Source organism: Daphnia pulicaria, chromosome 5, assembly GCF_021234035.1.
Source record: "Daphnia pulicaria isolate SC F1-1A chromosome 5, SC_F0-13Bv2, whole genome shotgun sequence".
NCBI lineage: Eukaryota > Metazoa > Arthropoda > Branchiopoda > Diplostraca > Daphniidae > Daphnia > Daphnia pulicaria.
This window is the reverse complement of record NC_060917.1, coordinates 6,554,749-6,577,646: the sequence shown is the minus strand read 5'-3', so window position 1 is coordinate 6,577,646 and position 22,898 is coordinate 6,554,749. Positions and strand designations below refer to the sequence as shown.

The 22,898-nt window shown below is 42.8% G+C and overlaps 6 protein-coding genes across 9 annotated transcripts; 2 read left to right on the top strand and 4 right to left on the bottom strand.

Moving 5' to 3' along the window:
* Positions 1 to 2,576: 2,576 nt before the first annotated feature.
* LOC124340546 (nucleic acid dioxygenase ALKBH1-like) lies at positions 2,577 to 3,896 on the top strand. The gene is made up of 6 exons (XM_046793136.1): positions 2,577 to 2,749; positions 2,822 to 2,936; positions 3,001 to 3,197; positions 3,254 to 3,447; positions 3,510 to 3,673; positions 3,737 to 3,896. Exons 1-6 carry the CDS (start codon positions 2,618 to 2,620, stop codon positions 3,799 to 3,801), a joined length of 867 nt encoding a protein of 288 aa, XP_046649092.1. The 5' UTR covers positions 2,577 to 2,617; the 3' UTR covers positions 3,802 to 3,896.
* Positions 3,807 to 8,272, bottom strand: LOC124340492 (tubulin polyglutamylase TTLL5-like). The gene is made up of 13 exons (XM_046793031.1): positions 7,986 to 8,272; positions 7,813 to 7,921; positions 7,425 to 7,741; positions 7,266 to 7,359; positions 7,128 to 7,205; positions 6,889 to 7,067; positions 6,749 to 6,824; positions 6,566 to 6,689; positions 5,634 to 6,506; positions 5,470 to 5,569; positions 5,230 to 5,398; positions 4,983 to 5,161; positions 3,807 to 4,915 (listed from the first exon to the last, which is right to left on the bottom strand). Exons 1-13 carry the CDS (start codon positions 8,030 to 8,032, stop codon positions 4,531 to 4,533), a joined length of 2,730 nt encoding a protein of 909 aa, XP_046648987.1. The 5' UTR covers positions 8,033 to 8,272; the 3' UTR covers positions 3,807 to 4,530.
* Positions 8,273 to 9,125: 853 nt separating this feature from the next.
* On the bottom strand, positions 9,126 to 16,035 carry LOC124340487 (toll-like receptor 3). 2 transcript variants are annotated; one of them, XM_046793026.1, is made up of 7 exons: positions 14,857 to 16,035; positions 12,936 to 14,781; positions 12,772 to 12,875; positions 12,171 to 12,702; positions 10,722 to 12,101; positions 10,452 to 10,647; positions 9,126 to 10,388 (listed from the first exon to the last, which is right to left on the bottom strand). In XM_046793026.1, exons 2-7 carry the CDS (start codon positions 13,098 to 13,100, stop codon positions 9,481 to 9,483), a joined length of 3,285 nt encoding a protein of 1,094 aa, XP_046648982.1. In that variant the 5' UTR covers positions 13,101 to 14,781; positions 14,857 to 16,035; the 3' UTR covers positions 9,126 to 9,480. The 2 variants fall into 2 exon arrangements, with proteins under 2 accessions (XP_046648982.1, XP_046648983.1); XM_046793027.1 differs by having other exon boundaries at positions 12,936 to 16,035.
* A 130-nt stretch (positions 16,036 to 16,165) lies between these two features.
* Positions 16,166 to 19,388, bottom strand: LOC124340560 (1,2-dihydroxy-3-keto-5-methylthiopentene dioxygenase-like). Of its 2 annotated transcripts, none has more exons than XM_046793152.1 (5): positions 19,274 to 19,388; positions 16,961 to 17,083; positions 16,769 to 16,888; positions 16,519 to 16,701; positions 16,166 to 16,423 (listed from the first exon to the last, which is right to left on the bottom strand). In XM_046793152.1, exons 2-5 carry the CDS (start codon positions 17,081 to 17,083, stop codon positions 16,307 to 16,309), a joined length of 543 nt encoding a protein of 180 aa, XP_046649108.1. In that variant the 5' UTR covers positions 19,274 to 19,388; the 3' UTR covers positions 16,166 to 16,306. The 2 variants fall into 2 exon arrangements, with proteins under 2 accessions (XP_046649108.1, XP_046649109.1); XM_046793153.1 differs by having other exon boundaries at positions 16,961 to 17,086; positions 19,276 to 19,359.
* LOC124340503 (aminopeptidase O-like) lies at positions 17,131 to 19,264 on the bottom strand. Its single transcript, XM_046793064.1, has 2 exons — positions 18,098 to 19,264; positions 17,131 to 18,027 (listed from the first exon to the last, which is right to left on the bottom strand). The coding sequence occupies exons 1-2, from the start codon at positions 19,202 to 19,204 to the stop codon at positions 17,161 to 17,163; spliced, it is 1,974 nt and encodes a 657-aa protein (XP_046649020.1). The 5' UTR covers positions 19,205 to 19,264; the 3' UTR covers positions 17,131 to 17,160.
* Positions 19,304 to 22,466, top strand: LOC124340494. 2 transcript variants are annotated; one of them, XM_046793037.1, is made up of 4 exons: positions 19,304 to 19,609; positions 19,809 to 21,344; positions 21,445 to 21,586; positions 21,665 to 22,466. In XM_046793037.1, exons 1-4 carry the CDS (start codon positions 19,416 to 19,418, stop codon positions 22,073 to 22,075), a joined length of 2,283 nt encoding a protein of 760 aa, XP_046648993.1. In that variant the 5' UTR covers positions 19,304 to 19,415; the 3' UTR covers positions 22,076 to 22,466. The 2 variants fall into 2 exon arrangements, with proteins under 2 accessions (XP_046648993.1, XP_046648994.1); XM_046793038.1 differs by having other exon boundaries at positions 19,481 to 19,613.
* Positions 22,467 to 22,898: the final 432 nt, after the last annotated feature.

Sequence of the window (22,898 nt, the reverse complement as noted above, 5' to 3'; positions counted from 1 at the left end):
AATAAAATTATAAAAATTGATAACCAGGTTTTGATTGAATTCGTTTTTAAATTATGCCTGTCTGTTTCACATCATAGGCTACTAATGCACATCATATACTGTTTCCTTGACTAATTATTGGTGACAGCTACTCTTAAAAACCACACACTAGTCGAGAAAACAGGAGTTATAACTTATAAATGGCTTTTATTCTTTACAATTGTCCTTTTCACTAGCACTTTTATTCAATTCCACTCGTTCAGTAGCTAGCAATTTAAAAAGATTGTTGTCGTTCATTCTGGGTTTGTAAACACCAACTGTCAATGAAGAGACAACACAGTCAAAATCGGTTAACTGAAACGAATCCGATTATGAATCAGCTAGAGGCACTAGAGGGTAGGCATAACGTTATTGCCTTCATGCGACTCTAGCGTAAGAGAACGGAAACCAATCCGTTCTACGGCCCTCAAAAAACGTGAAATCTATTGCCATGCCGGTCCGACAGGGCAATAGCCATAGAGGGCTATTGCCCTGTCAGTGCTAAAACCCCCATCTGGTGACGGCTTTTGGTAGCCTGTTTGAATCCAAATGAATGCTAACTAGAATTGTCAGCTCACCTGCGTGCCGTTAGCAAGGGATGTTTGCGATTTTTTTCATAAAATAAAATAAAAATAGCTTATGACCATGATATGAAGAACAAAAGTCTAAAAAAATGGTAGCCTTTCTGAATCCATATGAATGCTATGTAGAATTAAGTTAACGACCTTGTAAGTTATAATATTGGACGTTATTGTAAAGCTATAGCTATCACAGAATTTATTTTAAAATTTGTTTTCGTAATAATTCAAACCTCAATTTGAAATTTGTAACAAATTGGATTGTTAGACACGAAAATAATTTTTCTTTTTTATTTTCTTTTACCATGTTATGATCCCACAAAACTAGTGTTTAATTAAAGTAAGCTAGGGAATATTATTAATTCAGAAGGATATTTTATAAAATTTTGTATCATTATGGGTGAGTGAATAGTTTTAAAAACTTGTTTATAGTAAAACATATTCTTAAAAAACGCAAAGCATTTATTGTGTTTTGTTTTTTGTAAACAAAACAAATGCGTTATAATTTAAAGCATGTAAATTACATGGTTTCATTTACAACAACAGAGTGAGTCACCCTCATTCTCCCCCCTTGACCTTGTTTGGCTGAAGGTTGAGCCGGAGTTCTCAGAAGTAAGAATGGGGTTGGAGGGGTTGTTTACGACCTTGAATGAACATCATCCAGCATTGTGACTCACCATTTCCCCCTTTTCTGCTGATTGATTCCCACGTTACGCGTGAATCGAATAAGAAAGATGGGACCCAACGGGACTCCCGTTTTATGCAGAACTGGCTGCGCATGGTTCACCGTTCACCCTCTTTCGTTTGTGAGAGAATTAACGGAAATTCATTAGTCTAACAAAACAACAAATTATGAACACAAGAACTATATGGCCATCCTGCTTCTTAAAAAAAAACTTGTTTCATTGCACTGAATCCGTGAATCGTTTCACTTTTTGAATGCTTTCCTTCCACCGGGTCGATTATTTTTTAAACACTTAAATCGCCGCATATAATAAACAAACAACGTTAAGTTATATTTTTTTAACAAGAGGGAAAGCTCACTGAATTTAAAAGGATCAACCTGATACCGTGAAATTTTTCTACCTATGTATTCCTGCTCCAATTATATTTTTTAGTTTATAGAGTTTCGGTTATAAAATTTAAATTATTGAGTCCTGTCATCCTACATTGCTTCTAATTTTACACAATAAGAGTGTGTTCACCGTCACTCGTGGCTGTGTACTATCTCTCTCTCTATTGATTTACAATACAAGAACTACCAAAAATGTTTTTTTCTTGTGTAAAAATAGACTCTCCTTTCAATCACTGATTCGTGATTTTTTTATTGTTATGTTTGATGTACTCATTTCACTGATTAGTCTTCACATTTCCGCGATGATTTCTTTTCACACTAAAGTGCTCCGCTCGTCCCTTTAACCTTTATTATTCCTATTTGATTGCAAGATTACTTGTTTGCACTTATTTGCACTGAACGAGATGGAAAAATTCAAAAAAACGCTTGCTATTATTACGGTTAATTAAACCTAAGATTTCAGTAACAATCGTAGATATATGAATCACCAAATCCATCATAGTTTGTGACGGGGACATACATTACACATATATGATAACACTCACATGATTCGTGAGTCGTGACCGAGACAATTTTAAAGAAAAGAACTCCGAGGTGAAATTTAGCAATAGAGCCATAGACCAAAGTATAAATATGATGTACGTAGTGTAACATGCAATAGCCGTCGCTAGATGGGGGTTTTAGCACTGACAGGGCAATAGCCCTCTATGGCTATTGCCCTGTCGGACCGGCATGGCAATAGGTCCGACCCTCAAAAAATCCGTTTTTTAACGACACGGAATCGGATCAGTATCAGTTCACTGGTGAAGACTGTGTTGAGCGGCTCCCTCTGGTGGCCAATTCGTGATTTCCACAACACATTCCGCAATTTAGTATCGAAGCAGAGGATGATGATGACGAATTATGCCGGCCCGTTGTTTGTTATGGTTGTGTTTAAAGTAAAAAAATGCAGCAAGAGGAATTAAAAAACGATGGAGATGCCTTCCGACGAATTTTCAAATATTATAAGCAAAAACAACCACCTCCTGATTTGTCAGTCGTTATCAATTTTCGTGATGAATCGAGTTTCGAAAAACATGTTAGTTCTTCTGAATTGCACTTTTGGTGGTTTGCCACTATTTCACACTAAAGTAAAATGTATTTTGTGTAGGGAATCAGACAACATTCTCCCTGTGTTGCTTCAGCTGATTTAAATTATGCTTTTCATGATCTAGGACTTCAGCCTATAAACAATTGGAAAGTGTTTACTATTCACAAACACTCGGGTAATGTTTTGGACTGCATACACCACTTTTGCATTAACATAATCTTTCCTTCACTTATTTAAAGGGTTGTATTTCATTTCTAACCCTTTTACCAAGAGTGGAGTACAGCACTGGATTGAGCGATCCTTTGAGAATTATTGCCTTCCACCTAATCCAACTAACATTAAGGAAAGCATCGACTTAAGAAATTGCCAAGATTATACAATTTTTCAAAAACTTAGATGGGCCACCCTTGGATATCACCATAATTGGGATACAAAGGTTCATTTGTTGCACATAAACTTGTGTTGGTAATTGTTTAATTCTTTCTTGAACAGGAATATGATGAAAGTTACAAAGGTGAATTTCCTTTGGATTTAAACCTCCTTTCCAGCATTATTGCTCAAAGTATTGGGTTCCTATCTTTCAAAGCTGAAGCTGCAATTGTCAATTATTACGCGCTTGATTCTTCAATTGGTGGGCATACCGATCATTCTGAAAGAAATCACGAAGCTCCGTTGATTTCTATAAGGTGAATTCAGGAATATGTTGAAAATCAGTTTGATTTAAATCTTCCCTTTTGTTGTTATAAAGCTTCGGACAGACTGCAATATTTTTACTGGGCGGGACTGACAAATCCGTGATACCAACTCCACTTTTCATTCAAAACGGAGATATTGTCATCATGTCGTCAGCAACAAGACTGTGTTATCATGCAGTGCCTAAAATAGTAACCGATCCTGAATTTGCCATCAAGGGTAATTCTCATCATTTTGAATAGTGTCATCTTCAATCAATTACCTTTTCTTCTGCAATATCAGGTCGGTGGTCATCAATCATGTCAAAAATGCGCTTGAACCTTAATGTTCGTCAAGTCAACCTGTAAAGAAATTTACTGCCCATCATGTTCGTTGTATTATTGCACTCACTAAAAGGCTGTATATAAAAAGGAGGGAAATACATTTCGGGTAATAAACACAAATAATAGTACACAATATAATGGGAGGGAGGGGGAGTAAAACGCCGATTACATAAAACGAGACAAACTCGGGCCTAACAAGAGGAAATGCACAACAGAATTTTATAGTAGGACTGTTGACACATACACATGATTAAGCAGGCACGAAATACGGTTAATGGATTGAACACATTATTGGCGTGAGCGCCCACGTATTGCACTCACTTGGCTAATACTAGAATTAAGCAACTGGACAGGATAATGTACGAGCAATTAGCAAATGACTACGCGCTCTAATTTTTTTTTGCATGTTCACAGTTCATTAAAAAAAAAAGAATTGTTTTTGAAAACGAAAAAGATGACACCGAATAAGCGATAAGTTGAGTAATTTCACATTCTAATAAATATCGTTGTTGAGAAATTTCCATTAAGCTCTGTTAACATGAATTAAGTAACTTTTCAGGACTAATTTCTTATTTCAAAATATGTGGCGACACCGGTAGTTGCCTCTTTGGAACAGAAAAAAGTGATGATTTTACGACCTATAACGCAATACTTTGAAACAGAAAACACACGCAAGACTAAAACTGACGCTACTAAAATTTGGACTCGAGCAGCAATTGAAATGGAGCCTTATAAAACGGGGGGATCAGATTGTTACATAGATTTTTCTCTTTTGAGTATGCTTGCTCGAGAGTGAGGCCTGAGAACGTTATTGGCAGGAGTGAGTTGTTGTCGACGGTTATTTGCGCAGCGTAAATCAAAGCTAACAACGACATTTCGACCGGACAAATCCACTTTCTCCTCTTTCGTTTTTTGACTGTTGGCTCGACTGCTGTTCACTCGACTACCAAATGTCGTGGAATTGCCAGACGATGACGACGAAGTCAAACAACACGCTTCACGAAGCAATCCTAAATTAGCATTGCGAACAGAGTCGCTAGTTGAGCGATTGGAGCGAGGATAACAACGTCCCGACAGAAAGTGCGAGCAGGGTGCATTTTTGGAATGCTGACACAATACTTCCTCAATCTCTTTTTCACTGTAATTCAGAATTTATCGTTTAAAAAAAAAAACCCAAGTCGTTTGCGGTTTAAGTATGAACGTACCTGGCAAATTCCAGAAAATCGTCGAAAATGGGTGAAGGCATCACTTTGAGCTCCTTGAGGTCACCTTCACAATCGCCGTGGTGATGGCTACCTGACTGCTCGTAGCGATCAAGAAATTCACCCAATTTACTGGCCAGGCTGGCAACTCGATCACTACCGGTCAATTTCTTCATTTGACTCTGTTAAAGAAGAATCAATAACATTAAGTTAAACGGGTAATAGCATGTGTAATGCTCGTTCGATATACCTTAGGGGACGGAGATGCAGAACGGAGACGCCCGGCTGAACCAAGCCGTTGCAAAAAGCGTTCAATCAGATCCAGCTGGTTTACGCAATCAGTAGAATTTTCAAGACCAGGTAACCGTTGCTGAACAAAGCGTAAATACCGTGAAAAACCTCTTCGACTTTGTTCCTGGCTACATTTAAAGATATAAAATTAATTTAAAAAAGAACCGTTAAGATAATCGCATTTCACATGAGAAAATACCTCAGAATATATTGGTTTGCCAGTTGCTCGTGAATTTCTTTTTTGATCCTCGTAGGTGAATCTTCGACCGTTGGAGCTTTTTTAATACCTTTAATCATTCCTAATGAATTTCGTAAATAATTAGCGTTTTATATAATATTATTTTTCTTTTAAAATAAGTGTACCTGGTCGACGGTTATCTATTGTAAGAGGTTGAAGAACAGCATCTTCATAAAACGAAGTGCTACTCTCGCCTTCGGATTCTTCATTCAGCGAACGCCAATTGGGGTGGGCCCAATTCAAGGAGTTGAAGCGAACAGAAGTCCCGGTGGGTTGGTTTAAGGATCTGTTGGCCGGTCGAAGTAATTTCTTCGGTATTCTCGGAGGAAGCTTGGCAGCCGAAGTCAAGGTAGCCAAACTGGCGGTAGAATCGCAAGATCCATTCGTGGAAGCCGCAGCAACTGCTGCCGCTGCGACCGAAGCCACTGTCGTCGAGTTGGTGCGGTTGTTGCTTATCAATGGAAACAGTCGATCGTGAACCATGCGATTAAAACTAACTCCAGGTGAGGCAAGAGCTGGTGATGAGCAAAGTGTTTCAATGAAATCTCCATAAATCGGCCACGAGTCCTCGGTTGGAAAAATGCGGTTGAAGTCCCCGCGCCGCTCATAATCATCACGCAACTGAGTTAGAATGCGTGACTCCTCGGCAGTGATGTGTGTCGAGGCGCTACTCGTCAACTTGACGGTGCGAGTCTGCTGCAAGCGTGACCGTGGGCCGGTATCCGCCGATTGAGCCCTTCGATATTGATTACGCTCGGTAGATGTAGGCGCAGTTTTAGCCCGTCCTTGCCTTTGAGCGGCTACTGATGAACCAGGCGTCGTCTGCGTTGTTGCAGGGTCCACAGCAGGAATTCCCACAAGCGTCAGCAAGTCCGACAGCATGGCCGATTTCACGCGAAGATCCAATGGCGAATCACAACCCAACGAAGGTGACAAATTCACTTCCAAAAGCCACGGCTTCAGATCCGAATCGACAAGAATATCAAATCCGTACAACTCTTTGAAAACGACAACCATTAGATTTGACATCATTTTATCACAACATTATTTGCGTTACCAAAACAGTTGTTTCGATTTGGCACGAACATCTTGCAAGCCGCAACAACTGGAGGAGTAGCTGCCATGATGGCTTTGATACAAACGTCTTCAATACGACGCATTAGACGATTCACATCCTTGCCCTGTACATCAAAAATAAATTAGAATCATATAAATCGTTGAATCATCGAGAAAATATGACCTGGGATCTAAGATATTTGAGGAATCCCGTCAAGGATCTTTTGTGACCAACATCTTCCACACTTGGATCTTCGGAACTGTGGAAGACACATCAGATGTTTACGACTACGCTCAAACTCTTTCTCTGAAGTTGAAACTTACACTACGAAATCAGCATGATATTTGTTGATGCTGTAGTTACACAGGTGGATGCAGGGATTATCCAAACTGCTTTGATCAGCCGTGTACTTGACTGCGGCGAAGCGAACAATTCCATGACGATAGAGGTAAATAACAAGTGGATCGTAAGACGTAACAGCAACGTAGAGACGTAAATCGCACTATCAATAAATTGATAAAATTAATTTACTAAAACGAGAAATAACATTAAGAAATGTTACCTTATGGCCATCGACTAATAAAGGATTGGCAATATACTTGGATACGAGCACAGGCTCCTCCATCGGGACTTCTTCAGGCTAAATACCAGCGGTGAAAAAGTGATTATTGGCAAATTACAAGTTTAATGGGAAACCTACTTTGCTAACTAAATAGATTCCACGCCCCCTTGACGAAGCTACTGGTTTGACTATCCATGGGCCATGTAATCTATGGTGAGCTGACCAGAAATCCCTGCAAAATGAAAATGAAGAATGTCAGCATTTTATAATGAGTTGCGTGTTGTGCTGCAGTGCTACCTGTATTCATTTGGCATGATAAAGCTGGGTGGAAGGAAATCAAAGTGCTTGGACCCATGGCAGTGCTGAAGCCTTGCAACATTTTTATATAATCTGTCCTTTCTTGTCAACTCATATGACCTAGGAAAGTGGTTTACTCTCTGGTAGGATCGTAGTGAAGAAAATGTGTGTGGCCTAGGGTGGGAACCAGTCCAAAGTAGGTTGAAGTCATTATTGGTAGCTGATACCTCTGTCAGACCATGTGAGGACAATAATGCACTGACCAGCCAAGTGTCACTTTGAGCGGTACGGAAAGTAAGGTTCAAGGCTTTACCAACCTGGCATTTAAATTGTTTTGAAAACACGTTTTAAAAATTTGATTGGCTCGCCAAAATGAATTTAGTAATACCTGGAATGGTGGTGTACCTGACAACACACTTGCTCTAAACTTTGCAACAGGAGGTTTTCTTCCCGACTCAATCTGAATCAACCAACTATCCAGCTTTCTCAAGTCATCCCTTGAGAGGAAAAGTTTTTATTTAATAAGAGTATCAATCAATTAGCATGAAACACATGACTCACTCTGAATCTTCCACCTGGTTATTATTATTGGTGGGAGCAGCAGCCATATTACCGATTTAAATTGTTTGACTATAGAAGATGATGCTGAAAACAAGAATGACTTGAAAATACTCAAGCTCGACATATACACGTACACAAAGAAGAAAAAAAAAAGTAAGTACAACAAAATCTAAAGGCTGAGCTGCAGCATTTTCACGACTTGTCCCCACCTTTCAGAGAACTGAACTAAACTGAACTGAAGAACCTGAGGGAAAAGAATTTCGGAACTATACGCTGTTGCCATGACGACGATTGACGCAAGCCAAACTCAAAGTCCGGACTACTTTTTTATTTTCGGGGGTTGTTGTATCGTCCTTTTCCCGACTCTAGGAGGTCTATCTCCATCAGTCCTTAAACATATTACATTGACGATGGCTATGTGGCGAGATGACTTATCGACACGAAACCTTGTGGGGGTTTTGGTTGTCATAAATAAACGTTCATGGGCCCCATGTTATTCGTTTCCTTTCACGCACTGTGCGCTGGCAATGAATTAAACATTTTCTTTTATCTCTCTCTGGTCACCGTAAAACACGATTTCTCTTTCTTTTGTTTCTCCTGCTGAGAAAGCCTGTCGTCCGTCTAGCTGACTAATTTTATGTGACTGGGGCAGGTATAGCACATTACGCTCGACGGCGCATATAATTCAATTACAATAATCGATCACAGAAGATTGGATGAGCCCATCTCTATTCGACCTACTTTTATGGCGTTGCTCCCCCGTTAACGTGACCCACTATATATACTGAACTATCTTTTATAATGAATGAGCAACGCCAGCAGCATATAGACACGGATGTGGTTTGGTGTGTGTGAAGTAATCGATCGGTGCTGGTTCCTCGTGCCTATATAGTTGGATCGTTACACAAAAGAACCCCCCCAGGAGGAGAAAGAAAACCCAAAAGGAAAGAAGAAAATGACGACATGCAGTAATAGTTCTTTAAAATGTCATGCACCATCAGCGGAGCTAGAGAGAGCCGCGCATGTATTTCTGCCGGTGTATATAACGAGCGAGGGGATAGGAGCTGACGGGCAATTTATGGGGGGGGGGGGGGGGACGTTTGTTTTGGGAATAGAATATTTCATAACGCACAAAACATGTTTCGAGGAATGACTTTCTTTTTTATTATTTGCAGCGAATGACGTCAATAAAACAGGGAAATATCTCAAAAATGGAATTCATCCAGTCACAATGCCACAATAGTCTAGGGTATAATAACGTGACGTATGACGACGGAAATAATTCATATTTATATACTGTATACACACTATATGCTATGATGAAAGATATAGTTTCTCGTGTGTGAAAACGAAAGCATAAGGAGAAACAATAACACGAGACTGGGAGGGATATAATTATCACAAAACCAAGACCTTGGTCTCATCCAGCCAGGCTCCTCCTCCTCCTCATTCCCCCCCTGGAAGTTTGATTCAATTCTCAAGGTGATGGGAAATGTCAAAAGCCCAGGAGGATGTGAATAGGGATCGCAAGAAGCAAGAAGAATGATAGAAATTGACGCATAGTAGTAGTAGTAGTCGCACTAGCAGCAGCGCGGTTACTAATTACTGGTTGGCACTGATTAGGTTTCCAAGGTCGTAAATAGCCCAAACTATCCCGAGCTCGAATGCAGACCACGTACTGGGTCGGTCGATCAAGGCCGTCAATTTGATCCGAACGCAAACCGTAGCCAACATCTTTGGCGATGATTGGAGCGCTGACAAGATCGGGTTGTCCAGGAAGTTGTTGCTGTTGTTGTTGTTGCGGTTGTTCTTTCAGCATAGGGCGGACCTCGACAGAAAAATCGCCCACGTCCTGCCGCGTTTGCACGTACCAACTGTACGTGATGGACGAGCCCAAACTCGTCACCTCACGAAAAACGACGTCTTTGACGATGGCGTACTTGGCCTTGTCGTTCACGCTGCGTCCGCACGTCAGCGATTCGTCGTCGACGGACGCCAAAGTTTTTCCGGCCAGCAAATGCGGTTCTTGGCATAGAGTTTGACTCCACGGATTATGATCGTCTCCTGCCCGTTGCTGATCGATACCACTCAGCCAAAACTGCAGTGGCCTCAGTCGGCAGTCGCAGGCGATGGGGTTGCCTTCCATCAAGAGCTCCGTCGAATTGTTCTCCATCAAAAACATGAACTCGTCGTAAAAGCGCGTCAGCCGATTGAAGCGCAAGTCGACCGCCTTGAGCCGAGGAGAGGCCACAATTTCGTCGACGGGGATTTCCATCATCAAGTTGTGACTCAAATCCAATCGAGTCAGATTAGGCAAAGGACCCAACAACCCTTTGGCTAGATGCGTCAGACCGTTGTGAGCCAAATCCAGCGACTGCAAACTGGTCATGTTGGTAAGCACGCCTGTAAAGAAACGTCAAGAATCGTTAATGAATTCAGATGCGGCAATCTAATGCGAGCGAATACCTTTCCGGATTTCGTTGAGGGAATTTCCCCTCAGGTTGAGCGTGCGGACTTTTTTCGTGCCGATGAGAATCTCCTTGGACAAAACGGGCATCCGATTGTAGGATAAATCAATCTCGGACAATCTGTAAGGAATCCAAGGGCTCTCCGGGAAAGTTTTGGGCGAAATGAACGATATCTGGTTGTGAGTCAGATTTATCTATAGAAAAATAAGAAATAAAACATTCAATCATCATTCGAGTTATTCAGAGACCACTAGTCGAAATGTCGTACCCTTTCCAGAGATAGGCAATCTTCCAGGATCGAGTGGGTTTTATTGTCAAGTCGTTCTAGATTGTTGTGGGAGAGATCTAGCGTCCTCATCGACACCAGTCCGTGAAAAGCTCCGGTCGGGATGGAAGAGATGGCGTTGAAGCTCATGTTGAGGTGAAGTAGTTGGAGCAGTCCTTCGAATGCTTTCTCACTGACTCGACTAATGTTGTTGTGACTCAGTCCCAATTGGAAGACGATGGGCAGACGGCCAAACGCACCGCGATTCAACGAGGTGATGTTGTTAAAGTCCAGGAAAATGTACTGAATCGTGTTCAAATCGGACAACGACTGGTACGGCACGACAGAGACGGAATTGTTTCTCAAATCCAGTCGCTGCAAGCTGATGAGATTGGCGAAACTGCCCGCCTCCAAGTTGTCGCCGATTTCGTTGTTGCTCAGATCCAGTCCGAGAAGAGAGTTCATGACGGGCCAGATGCGGTTAGCCGGGATTTTGGACACGCGGTTACTGGCCAGGTTGAGTTCCAATAGGGAAATGGGCAGCGTGAAAATGTTGGAAATGAAATTGTGTTCCAGTGAAAGCCAGCGGATGGAAGAGAGGCGAGTAAAGGCGCTCCTGGCCACTTCTTTCAGTTGGTTGTGACTGAAATCGAGTTCAATTAACGTCACCATATTGCCGACGGCAGAGCCGCTCAGGGTCGTCATGTTGTTGTAACTGAGATTCAGATGGCGCAGAGTAAACAAATTGGACATGGACGCCCCATCGATTTCCGACAGCTCGTTGTGCGACATGTCGACAGTGTGGAGCTCGTACAACTTGGGGAAGGTCTTCTTCGGCACCACCTGCAACTGATTGTAGCTAACGTTCAAGATGGCGATGCCCGTCATGTGCTCGAACGGGACGTGCGACAAATTGGTGATTTGATTGAACTCGAGTCGCAGTTCGAAAGGGTAAGTGGTCGCATCAAACGCAGTGCGGGAGAATCCCGTCAATTTGTTGTGCGAGAAATCCAGCAGCGTCATATTGGCGCAGTTGACGAAAGCTCCAGCCTCCACCACGTCCAGTTGGTTGTAACTAATGTTGACTTTGGCCAGATAAATGTCTTTGAAAGCGGCTTTCTCGATCTTGGTGATTTGGTTGTCCGACACGTCAATGTTTTCGCAAAGATTCAATTCGTGAAACATTTGAAAGTCGATTTTCGTTAAGATATTGCGGGCCAGGTCGATGGTGCCGATACGTGACACGGCGCCAAATGTCCCTCTTCCGATATCGCTAATGTTGTTGTCGCTGAGGTACAGCCGACGAAGGAAGCGCATTCCGCGGAAGGAATTGGAATCCAATTTTTGAATTTTGTTGCCACTCAAATTCACCACTCGCAACACCTGCATGTGGCCAACCAAACGTGAATTGAAAATGATGGGAGTGTTATTATCATGTCAATTAAAATTTACCGTGTTGCGTGCAAAGACTCCGCGAGGATATTCCGTCAATCCGTTGTGGGACACGTTGACATTAATCAGTTTGGCCAGATCGGAGAAGTAGGTCGGCAGCAATTTCGAGAGGATGTTGTGACCGATGTCAAGTACTTCCAAATTACGCAGCGGTTGAAAGATGCCCTTTGGAATTTCTTTCAACTGATTGCCGTGCAAATCGAGCGTTTTCAACTTGTCGAGGCCGGCGAAAGCCTCGGGCATCAGCTGCGATATGTTGGCATTCACTAATCGCAATTCCTCCAAGTGAAGGCCAGCAAAAGCTCGACTGGAAACGTTGCTCAATCTACTTTGATCCACTCGCAAAACGGTCAAAGACGATAATTTCTTGAGACCTTCCGGTATTTCCACAAGTTCCGTCCGGGTCAGGTTGATCATCATGAGCGTATTGTTGGATGCGCCGAGGAAGGCGTCATCTTCAATGTACTGCAGGGGAGTGTCGATGATGACGAGCCGGCGGATCTCGATGTTGTGGAACAATGGACCGTACAACCTTGAAGAGGGGGGAAGCAAAACATTTCACATTGTAGAAAATGACATCAGACAATGACTAGTGACTTACCGAGAAATGCGAGAGTTGGATATGAGCAGCTCGTCAATAGGCGCCCGAGCATTGTTCAGTCCAACAGACAACGTGGCCAAATTCGTTTTATTACAATGTATCACCTGGCAATAAATTCAATTAGTTATTGGGATTGAAATTGTTTTTTATTTAAATGTGCATACCAATCCAGTATCTGCACCACGAATACAGACGCAGGGATAGATGAGCCTGGGTTCTTCCGGACACGGATATTTGGGTCCGGGTGGAATGTAGATGGAAACGGAAACTTGCAGTTGAAGTAGTAAGACAAGGGAAGATAAGAAGAACAAGACCCGACCACCAGACATTCTTGCAATTGGCGGGGGATGAACAGAGTCTTGTCACTTGTTGATTGTGTGAGAGCCACGAGAGTTGGTTCAATAGAAAAGAAAGGTGGGCTGGGCAGAGTCAAGGCCAGCCAACAAAGTTCGCTTCTTTACTACACAGTATATTAAGAAAAATTCTCTCGCCACCTTATTCGGAATACGCCCGACGTGTACGTGTCTATGTGCAAGAATTAAATTAAAAAGAAAAATTTGACTCTTTCACTTTCCATTGGCCGTTCCCTTTGCATTCGCATGACTTTCACTCGACTGTGTCACTGGCCGATTTCTCTCGATCAGCCAAACTGACTGCAATTATCCCACGTGAATAATGGCACGCAATGCAAATAGTGACTCACGCTAAAAAATTTAGAAGATCACCTGCAATAGAGCGTTTAAACGTAACGTGAGATTTTCTTGACCAAACAAGCCCAAGAAAACAAACGGCACGCGTGAATAGAATGAGGCCAAACGGTTAAGCGAAGAAAAGAAATAAACCAGGGCTCTAGTTATGATCACAGTTGCAGGATTTAGTCCAATTTAGAACACGTCGTGTCTCGGAATATGTCACTTTGCGGATGAACTGGTGGATGGAAGCGCACACAAGAAAGTAGGAAAGGATCACAATAAGAGAAGAAAAACACGTGGAGTCTGGACGAGAGTTGGAGCTCAACTTGTGCATTTCTTGCCGAGTGGATAGGTGTATAGGAGAGTCAGTCGAGTGGAAAAGAACCCCCGTTAGGCCAATGACCCACTTTCAATCCCTCCCCCTCACCTCCGCAGGCCAGCAGCAGCAGCTGCATGTACCTGTACCACTTCTTTTCTATTTTACCTTCCTTCCAGAAGAGTCTCGAAATGAAAACAAACGCGCACCGAAATAAAAGTGTGTAGGAAGGAAGGAAATGAGGATGAAAACATCAATCCCAGCAGGGGGGGGGGGGTTTGATGACGAAAACACCGAAAAGAAAAAAATATAGAAAGAGAAATCTTTCTTTCCCAGCATTACCTCCGCAAAATGAGGCGGAACGACGCCCTTTGAACGATAATTTCCCAAATCAAGAATCTTGTTATTTGAACATAAAAACGAGCAGTTATCGCACCTTCGCTCTCCATGTGTCAGCGTTCTTCTACTTGGAAAAAAAATTTCACGTCATTTGCATGCGTTTTCGTATCCTTTTTTGCGGTCCTGCAACGCCCATGATCGATGCGAAAATCTCGCCTACGCTCGCTGAACAATAATTCTTTTTTCATGATGGATGGATAAAAGATGGCCGGGTATTATCGCAGCCTCTCCTTTTCCCGAAATCCACTGGAAAGTTAGACAAATAACAGTTTTGGGCGTAGCTATATGCTAATGAAAAACAAGCGTCGTCGAGGCCATTGCAATACACCATCACTTTCGCTTAACTAAGCCAAGACGACCAAATTTTTTTTTAAATAAAAGATAAAGAAAGGTTCTTGGGGCCCAAGGTGCCCGCTGCTTTTAAAATGGTCATTCACTGCGTCCTTGAGAAAGGAAATTTTATACCATGAGGAACCGGAATCTGCTAAAACCACCAGCTGTCTATAAGAAGCTTACAAATACTCTTTTACCTGTGTTATTCGGGGTTTGCGCAACGACTTACAAGGCCAGGCGAGCTGGCAATACAAAAAGTCTGGCGATTGGCTGTTTTCAAAAAGAAACAAAATTTGTGGAGCTGTCAGTTGATAATAAAAGATAAATAATAATAAAAAGTGTTACCATTTCTTTCCATCCATCTTCCCGCAATACAAGGAAGACAACAACAAAATGTAGTAGATATAATACCTTGAGAATTTATCAACTGATTAAAAACCAGACTGTCGAATAGAAACGTCATGCAGTGGAACCTGAATTATTTTGTTAAGGACGTGGCGAAATGGTTGAGGTCATTATTCCCTTAAGAATAAACAGTGCACAAAAGAAAAATAACGACAAAAGTTGTCTCCTTCAAAAAGGGGATGATGATGATACTACCGCCCTTGGAAAAAGATGAATACAACCTGGACGTTTCTGGCGACTTTTTGTACATCAGCTCAACAACCCCGCATCTTTTCGACACAGGTTCTACATCCTGCTTCCAAATTAAGGCTTGCAAAGCTTCTTCTGTTTTTTTTTTTTTTTTTTTTTTCTTCCAGTAATTATCGCCATTGTTTCTTGTACGACGTCTCCTACCTGCATCGCCATTAATGGGCTCCTCCTTGCAGTCAATTATCAGACGCGCGATGTTTGGCCAACTAGGGAAAAATGTTATGAACATTAGTAGTCAAATGTGTGAGACTAAATTCAAGAGAAAGCGGAAAAGAATCGCCACTTTTGTTTCCAGTGTCTAGTCTTTTGTAGATATAGATGAAAATAGGTTAAACCTGCGATAACTTCCGCCATAAAATATTTAAAAAAAACTTTCGAGATAGGAAATATAAACAAGTTTTCAGACCTTCAAAAGCTATTCATTCCGAAGAGATTAGAATATGATTTACATCTTTTTTTTTTAGCAAACCACAATAACTATTGAAAGAAATTCTTTGAAGCGCAGCACGAGCTGCTTTTTTGGTTTTGTTTTACTCGTGGGAGGCTGTCTTTTTTCATTCCGTGTAGAAAACTTTCAGAAAAATTTCCAATTCCTTTAAAGTATTCTCACGACCTCGTCTCGACAAGTAAGCCATTACAGAAAAAGAAACGGATTCTCTTTGTTTTGTTTTCTTTCAACAAAGTTAAAAGATAAAAAGAAATGATCAAATAACCGTTTGTGAAACGCACTCGATTTTTGATGGACTGCTCCAAGGTATTTCTTGTTCGGCGACTCTTTCGAAAACCAGTAGCCTAAACTAGAAAAAGGAACGGCTTAATAAGGCGAATCGTACTGGCAAATAATTGATTGCAACTTTCAGAAAATAAATAAAAAAATAAATGAATAAATCTTTGGTGGTGACCTCCGTCAATTCCCAAGAATTGCGTTGACATTGATGAACAACGCTATGTCTGCTACCTACTAACTAAAAGGTTTATCTGCATTAATTATTTTTTTTAAAGCCAAAATGTAATCGAAGAAAAAACGGTTAGAATTCCAACCCGTTAACAATTGAACAGTGAAAAATATCATATGGTCCTTTAACGACTAATCCAAATCTACCTATAATATTTTTAAAAGTTAAAATTGGATATCACTTGGTCAGTTGGATTGGACGGAAGCCAAATATTCAAGGCGGGCAGGCATTTCATCGGCTGGTCGGTTATAAGGAGTCCAAACAGGTTCACCAACGAAGAAACGCTTGGCCTTGATGTAGTTCTAGAAATAGTCAAAACATATTAGCACAAAATGAAAAATGAAAGCGGTCTGGTGAACGAAAACAACGAGAAGACACAAATGACTCAACAACAGACCGAGGAATCCAACGTAAAACGATGGTAAATGCCGGCGGGCAAAATCAGCAAGTCGCCAGCTTCCACTTTAATGCGGATCCAGCTGTCATTCTTTGCGTCTCTCACATCGAAAAAACCGGAGCCAGCCACTACGAATCGGATTTCTTCGTCAGTGTGTAAATGCTCGGAGAAGAAAATCTTCAACTACAATTATTGCAAAGAAATAATAAGTAATTGATTAAGCAATTAGATTGCAAATAAAAATATAAACCTTTTCTTCGTAGTTGGGTAACTTTTCGGGTGATATCTCGATCACATCCTCGTAGTTGTAGCCTCTATCTTTCTTGATTTTATCAAGCATACCGTCTCCCTCGTACGTGTCAATGTTCAACTAAATCAAATCAATAAATTTAATTTTTAAGGAAACAATGCGACAACTAAATGTAAAAGATTATGTATTAACCTTCCAGTGGAGTACTCCAGTAAGATTGACGACATCTTTCATGTCTACAGGCTGGGGTGGATTTTTATGGTGATCCAAACGCTGATCCTCGTCCGAGTCGTCCATGTACCAAGCGCTAACCATCTTGAAAAAATAAAATAAAAATAAATCAATAAATGTCAAATTAATTCCGATTTTCAAATACATTTTTATTGAGCTCATTAAAAGATGAGATCACTTATAATGGATTTTAAATTAACATCCAGTTTGTTTTCTAATTGACGATAGGTTTCCATGGCAACGGCATGGAACTCTGAACGATCCGAGTGGACGAGCTCTCCATAAAGATAAGCGCCCATGGCCGGATGTTGAAGTAGAAACTGCTGAACCAAATGCAAAAGCGGAGTACACCGCTGAGCAACAATCAATTCGCAAGCACGGTGGTAGACATCCGCATTCATCAAATGAGGCTTGTAATGATCCATGAAACGGCAAACATTTTTCGAAAGTAATTTACTTTCCAATACCAGTAACCGATCCAATAAAGCAAGGACTTGGTCAGGTGTGGATTGAGGAAATGTGAACGAGGGTGGATTTTGTTTGGGCCGCCGCTTCCAATACTCAAAGTGCTCAGCCACTTCGGCGTCCAGGCGATTGGTAGCGAATAGGTCGTTGTTCAGTTTGGGCAATAAGGAGCTGTAGAGCCACATTTGCGCATGGTGCCGTATCTCCTCTTTTTGCTGGAATCGAAGGCAAAAGAATTCGACGCATTCGGCTGTGGTCACCAAACAGCCGTGAAAATGTTCGACGAAGCATTTCAATGCCATCAAGAGAGGATCTAAGCCAACAATGTTGACCAGCTGAATCAGAAAGAAATAACCCTTCAAATAGGGAATTTGCGAGACTGTCTTGTCCCGATTCAAGCCATTGATAACAACGTTAAGTTCCGGATCGAATGCGCTCATCCGCTGCAGAGAAGGATCGACATTTTGGCAATCAGACTTGAGGATCTCATAGCGATTGATTGCCTTCAACGCCATAAGTTCATTTCGATGAGCAAACTTTGACATCTTTAAATCGACGACATCCTACAGAGAGAGAGAGAAAAAGAAAAATCATGAATAAAATGTCTATTGGAATTTGCATTTAGAAAAATACCTCCATAAAAGTCGCGAAACCTTCACTTATCCACTCTTCGTTCCAGTTTTTCGGGCCAATGTTTATGCCGAACCAAGAGTGACTGATTTCGTGGCCAAGTCTAGCCAGCATCGGTGTTTGGCCGAAAAGAATGGTGGGCGAGATCAATATCAGACCCGGAGACGCGAACCCGAGACAGGCCACAGATTGTGGAACGATGATAAAATCCAATTTCGGAACAACATGCCTTCCCAGAATGCGATAAATGGTTTCAATCGAAGAAGAGATGTAATCCTTGAGAATCGATGGGTCAAAGGAATCTGAATGGAAGACTCGACAAGAGATCCGAGGACCGACAACATCAATCTGGGCGAACGGACACGGATAATGCGGATGGCGACATTCTATCAATCGATCATCAGGCACAACACATTCTACACTCATAGGAATGTCAGTACATTTCCATTTCCCGATTCCAAGAGCAAAAGTAGATATCGGTAGCAGCATCGACGTGAAAAAATAAGTACCCGCATCAGTAACAAGCCCGGTTTCGTCACCGGTGGTGGTTGCACTGAAATCGTTTGGGACTTGCAGCAATAACTGCCAAGTAGCCATGAGAGCTGGTGCATCTTGACTGGGCATCAGAGATCGATTGTTGATTAGACTCCCAGTAGTAAGGCAGCAAGAATTTGCTCCATCATCATCAAGAATCCAGGAAACTGAGCTTCCTTCTGGTTTGGTACGGTAGTGAAGACAAACCAGTGTTTCTCTTTTTTCAAGAGATGTTATTTTAACACACCAACTTTCCAAGTTAGAGTTCAGTACTCTCCTGGCTTTCTTTGACGTCCAATAACCAAACTGCTCGAAATTCTTTCTTTCCTCAAAACTGCTTAAAAAGGTCAAAATTTCCCCATCGCTGCAATCAACTTCTTCCACTTTGTCAATAAATAAATCTTTGAGATCTAAAATCAATACCGACTCTGGACAAGTACTTTTAACAAAAACATAAACTTCCCCAGAAAAAGTCTTTTGTTCCAAATGACAAGTTAACTTCAAAAGGTAGTGTTCTACTTTATAGCCACTTTCCAAACTGAGCAGTGGCAGATCTAGACTTTCCTCGCTACTCATTGCAAACTTAACTTTATCCCAATAATCAATACATCAAAGGTATTCTGGTGAAAAAAATTGGCAAATTACCTTAGAAATGATACCACTGAGACAAGATTCGTGTTATTCAGCGGTTCAATCGCTGCACATGTGGCAGAGAGCAGAGTGGGACAAATTGTTTGACGCGGGATTAGTCGTCTGCTACTGAACTAGTTCGAAATAAAACTGTTAGATGGCGAAAATTGTCTGCAAAAAGGAAAGTAGATCAACGAAAAATCGTGTTGTTTGGTTTCCAAACAAAAAGAAGAGAAATTCCGGATGTCGAGTAACAACGACTTATGGGAATCGTATTGTTTTACAATCATGCCGTTGTTTGACATTGTTCTTCTGTGAGGCATCTTCACTTGTGGGTCTTGGACAGATTCAGTAGGTATATACCCGGTTTGGCTTTTCAGCTTTGTTATTGTTGTTATTTGTTGTTTGGATGTGAGTGACGCATACGACGACGTGACTACCCTCATTTTATCGTAATCAGGTTATCGGTTGTCTTTTAAGCAGCAACAAGAACCAACTTGCTAAAGAAGCAGTGTAACATCACTCACCAATGTTTTTGTGTATCCCTTAGGATAATGGCAAACAGCAATGGGGAATCCAGTCCTCTAGCTCAACAGAACATTCCACCCTTCTCGGTGAGAGAAGTCTACAAAGCGGGCTGGCTCAAGGGTGTATCATTCCCAGGCGAGAGGAGAGGAGTCATCTTTGGCAAAAAGTATGAACGTCTGTGGGCCCTCTTCTGCATCCACGATGATGTCCAGCCATTCCTGGAGTTTTACATCGAACCCAAAGCCACTCCAATGCACCAACCTATTTGGGCCACATCGTTGGCTCAGTGCATGCATGTCTCCCATTCCATCGCTTTGCAGGGTGACACCTTTGAGTTTGTGGTCACCTGTCGTGAGTGCACCGTCCTACGTCTGGGCGCTTCGACTCGCGAACAGATGAACGAATGGGTGGACGTTCTGAGGAACCGTCTTCGCGACATTGGTGTCCTCCAGCCAAAAGAGAATTTCTACTCTCCCCTTCCAGAATCTGCCAAACCTCCGCCCATGACGAACCTCTCGTCCACCAGAGACCCCAATTCGCCTCTGCCACTTCCGCCAGCCAGCCGGAATGCACTCCGTTCTGACCAGCAGCAGCAGCAGCAGCAGCAACCAGACGTGCTTTACGCCGACACAATCGAGTCGCAGGTGACGACAGTGTCTCAGTCTGTGACTGGCGATGCAGTCGAGTCTCACGTCACCGTCATCTCTGTCAACGAAGACATTACGGATGATTCAACCTTCCATGCCATCGAACCCAGTGCCGTTCCAGCATCCACGCCCAGTATGTTTTCGACGCGTGTACGAATCGCCAGTGCGCCGAGTTCCTTGCGCGAAGCCATCCAAGTCGAAAACAGTTACGAGGCCATATTTAGCTCTTCTTCTTCTGCTCTCCCTCTTCTCGCTACCCCTGCGACTCCCACAACGACCCATCACCGGAGTAGCCGGCAGCTACCGGAGCTTCCTCCGGGCCCATCACCAACAGCAACAGCAGCAGCTCATCCAGCCGATCACGGGGTGGTCGTGCGGACGCCGTCGCATCACCACCATCCTCTGACTCATCACAACATTGGAGCCCACGGACAAGCCCAACGAACTCGCGAGGGTCTGAGACGGACCATGAGCGTCGGGCAGGAGCATCAGCATCTCCATCCTCAGATGCCACGATCCATCCCTCCGCCTTCGTTGCTTTTGCAAACGGGACCCCCTGGCCGTGGGGGCAGAGATGGAGGACTCGTCCTCATGCCGAGGCCTCCGCCGATGTTTGTCTCATCTCCTCCGCAGCCTTCGACTAGTTCGCATCACCCACTTGGCACGAGACACAGCAGTCCCCTGTTCCGGCCGACTCCGTCCAATCACCAGTCGTCGGGCAACAGTGCGGCCCTCCAGCCCGTCAACGCCAACCACGGCCCAGGTGGCCCGGAGTCGGGCTATTCGCTGAAAGAGAGGCAAGTGGCCCGTCTGCGGATGGAGATGCAGCATCCAGCCGGCGTCCGCATCATCCTCAAGAAGAGGGACTGCCACAACACGATAGCTTTGATCGACGCCCTCGGCACTGTTTGGTATTCCATTCGCACTTTTTTGGCCTTTCATTTTTTGGTCTCAACTGTTTTTTTGATTTTCTATTTTGGGTGTTTGGCTGTTTGGGGTCATTTCTCGCAGGGTGGCCGGATGGCGGCAGAAAGAGAAGCCGCTACTTTACAACGTTTTCCATATCGGCGATCAAATCATCCGCGTCAGCCATTGCAACGTTTCCTCATCGGTCGATGTGAATCGACTCATCAAAAACGAATCGTCCGGCCAGGTATTAAAAGGACAATCTCCGCTTGACTTCCGGTTTATCTCTCAATAACTGACTGACTCTCTCGTCTTCAACTTGCAGATTGAATTTATCGTTCGCCGGATCCCTTTCGGTCGGGTGTTTCACCTGCGGCGTGAAGCCGAGGGCCAAAGTTTGGGCATCGTCCTCACCGAGGCGGGCGGCGGTGCAGAGATCCGCGAAGTGGTGGCCGGTGGATTGGCTGCCCAGCAAGGCGTGCCACCGATGGCCCTGAGTCCGTTAACGCTCATTTCATCTGCCTCGTCATCCTCGTCCCCGATGCCCTGCTCTTGGACGTTGACCGAGATCAACGGCCGCCCATTGAATCTTTGCTCCAAGGAAGGCGAGGCGAGAGACCGGCTCAACGCGGTCGGCAAGGCCGTTTCCATCCTCATCCAGCCGACCGAATTCGTCAAATTACTCAAGAAGCAAATCAAGAGCATTCGCGGATACAAGGAATACCTACTCGGCTAGACCACAACGACATATCATCACATTGGCTGCAACTTTTCCCCTTTTAATATTAATTTTAATTTTTGTTGTTTTTCTTCAATGACTTGATGTCCTGCCCAACGAAGAAAAAAGCACAACGACCTATCAAACATTTCCCAACCGATTTAATTATTATATACATATACATTTCCAAGTGTTGATGATGACCATAATCCCCCAAACCCCTTTTGTTTATTTACCTGTTTGGATTTTTGCGGTTTTGTCTCTTCTCCAAGAAGAAGAATCCCCGTCTCTCTACATTTCTCCATCTCTCTCTCCCACCCTCTCTCCTACAGCTTTCGTGACTGTGATACTTAAAAAACAATTTTTGTCAAAAACAAAACAAGCCGGGATGAAATAAATCAGAAAAACTACAAATTCAACCAAAAAAGAAATGACAAATAATGACGGACCTGCCGCCGGCTGGAAGTCACGACGAGAGTCAAAGCCACAAGTCGACGATGGGCGCGATCGGAATTCATATATATTTGATTGTATATAAGGTGTTGAAACATTGAACGAACGAGCGGAGGAGGAGGAGAAGAGGTTGAAACAATTGATTAACAAATTCGGGAAATGACGTAATAAGACACGTAATCGTGAAAGGGGGATAAATAAAAGTGTTAAATAGAAATCTATAGCATCGCATTACGGTGTATCATTTAACGCGCCCATTTTTTGTTTTGTTCTCAGGCGTCATCACAGTTTCAACCGGCGCTGTTCAGTAATTTGTCTCTTTTGAAATTCAGACAAGTTACTGGCCATTACGGTGATCGTTTGTATATAAATGTTTGTCAATGAATGG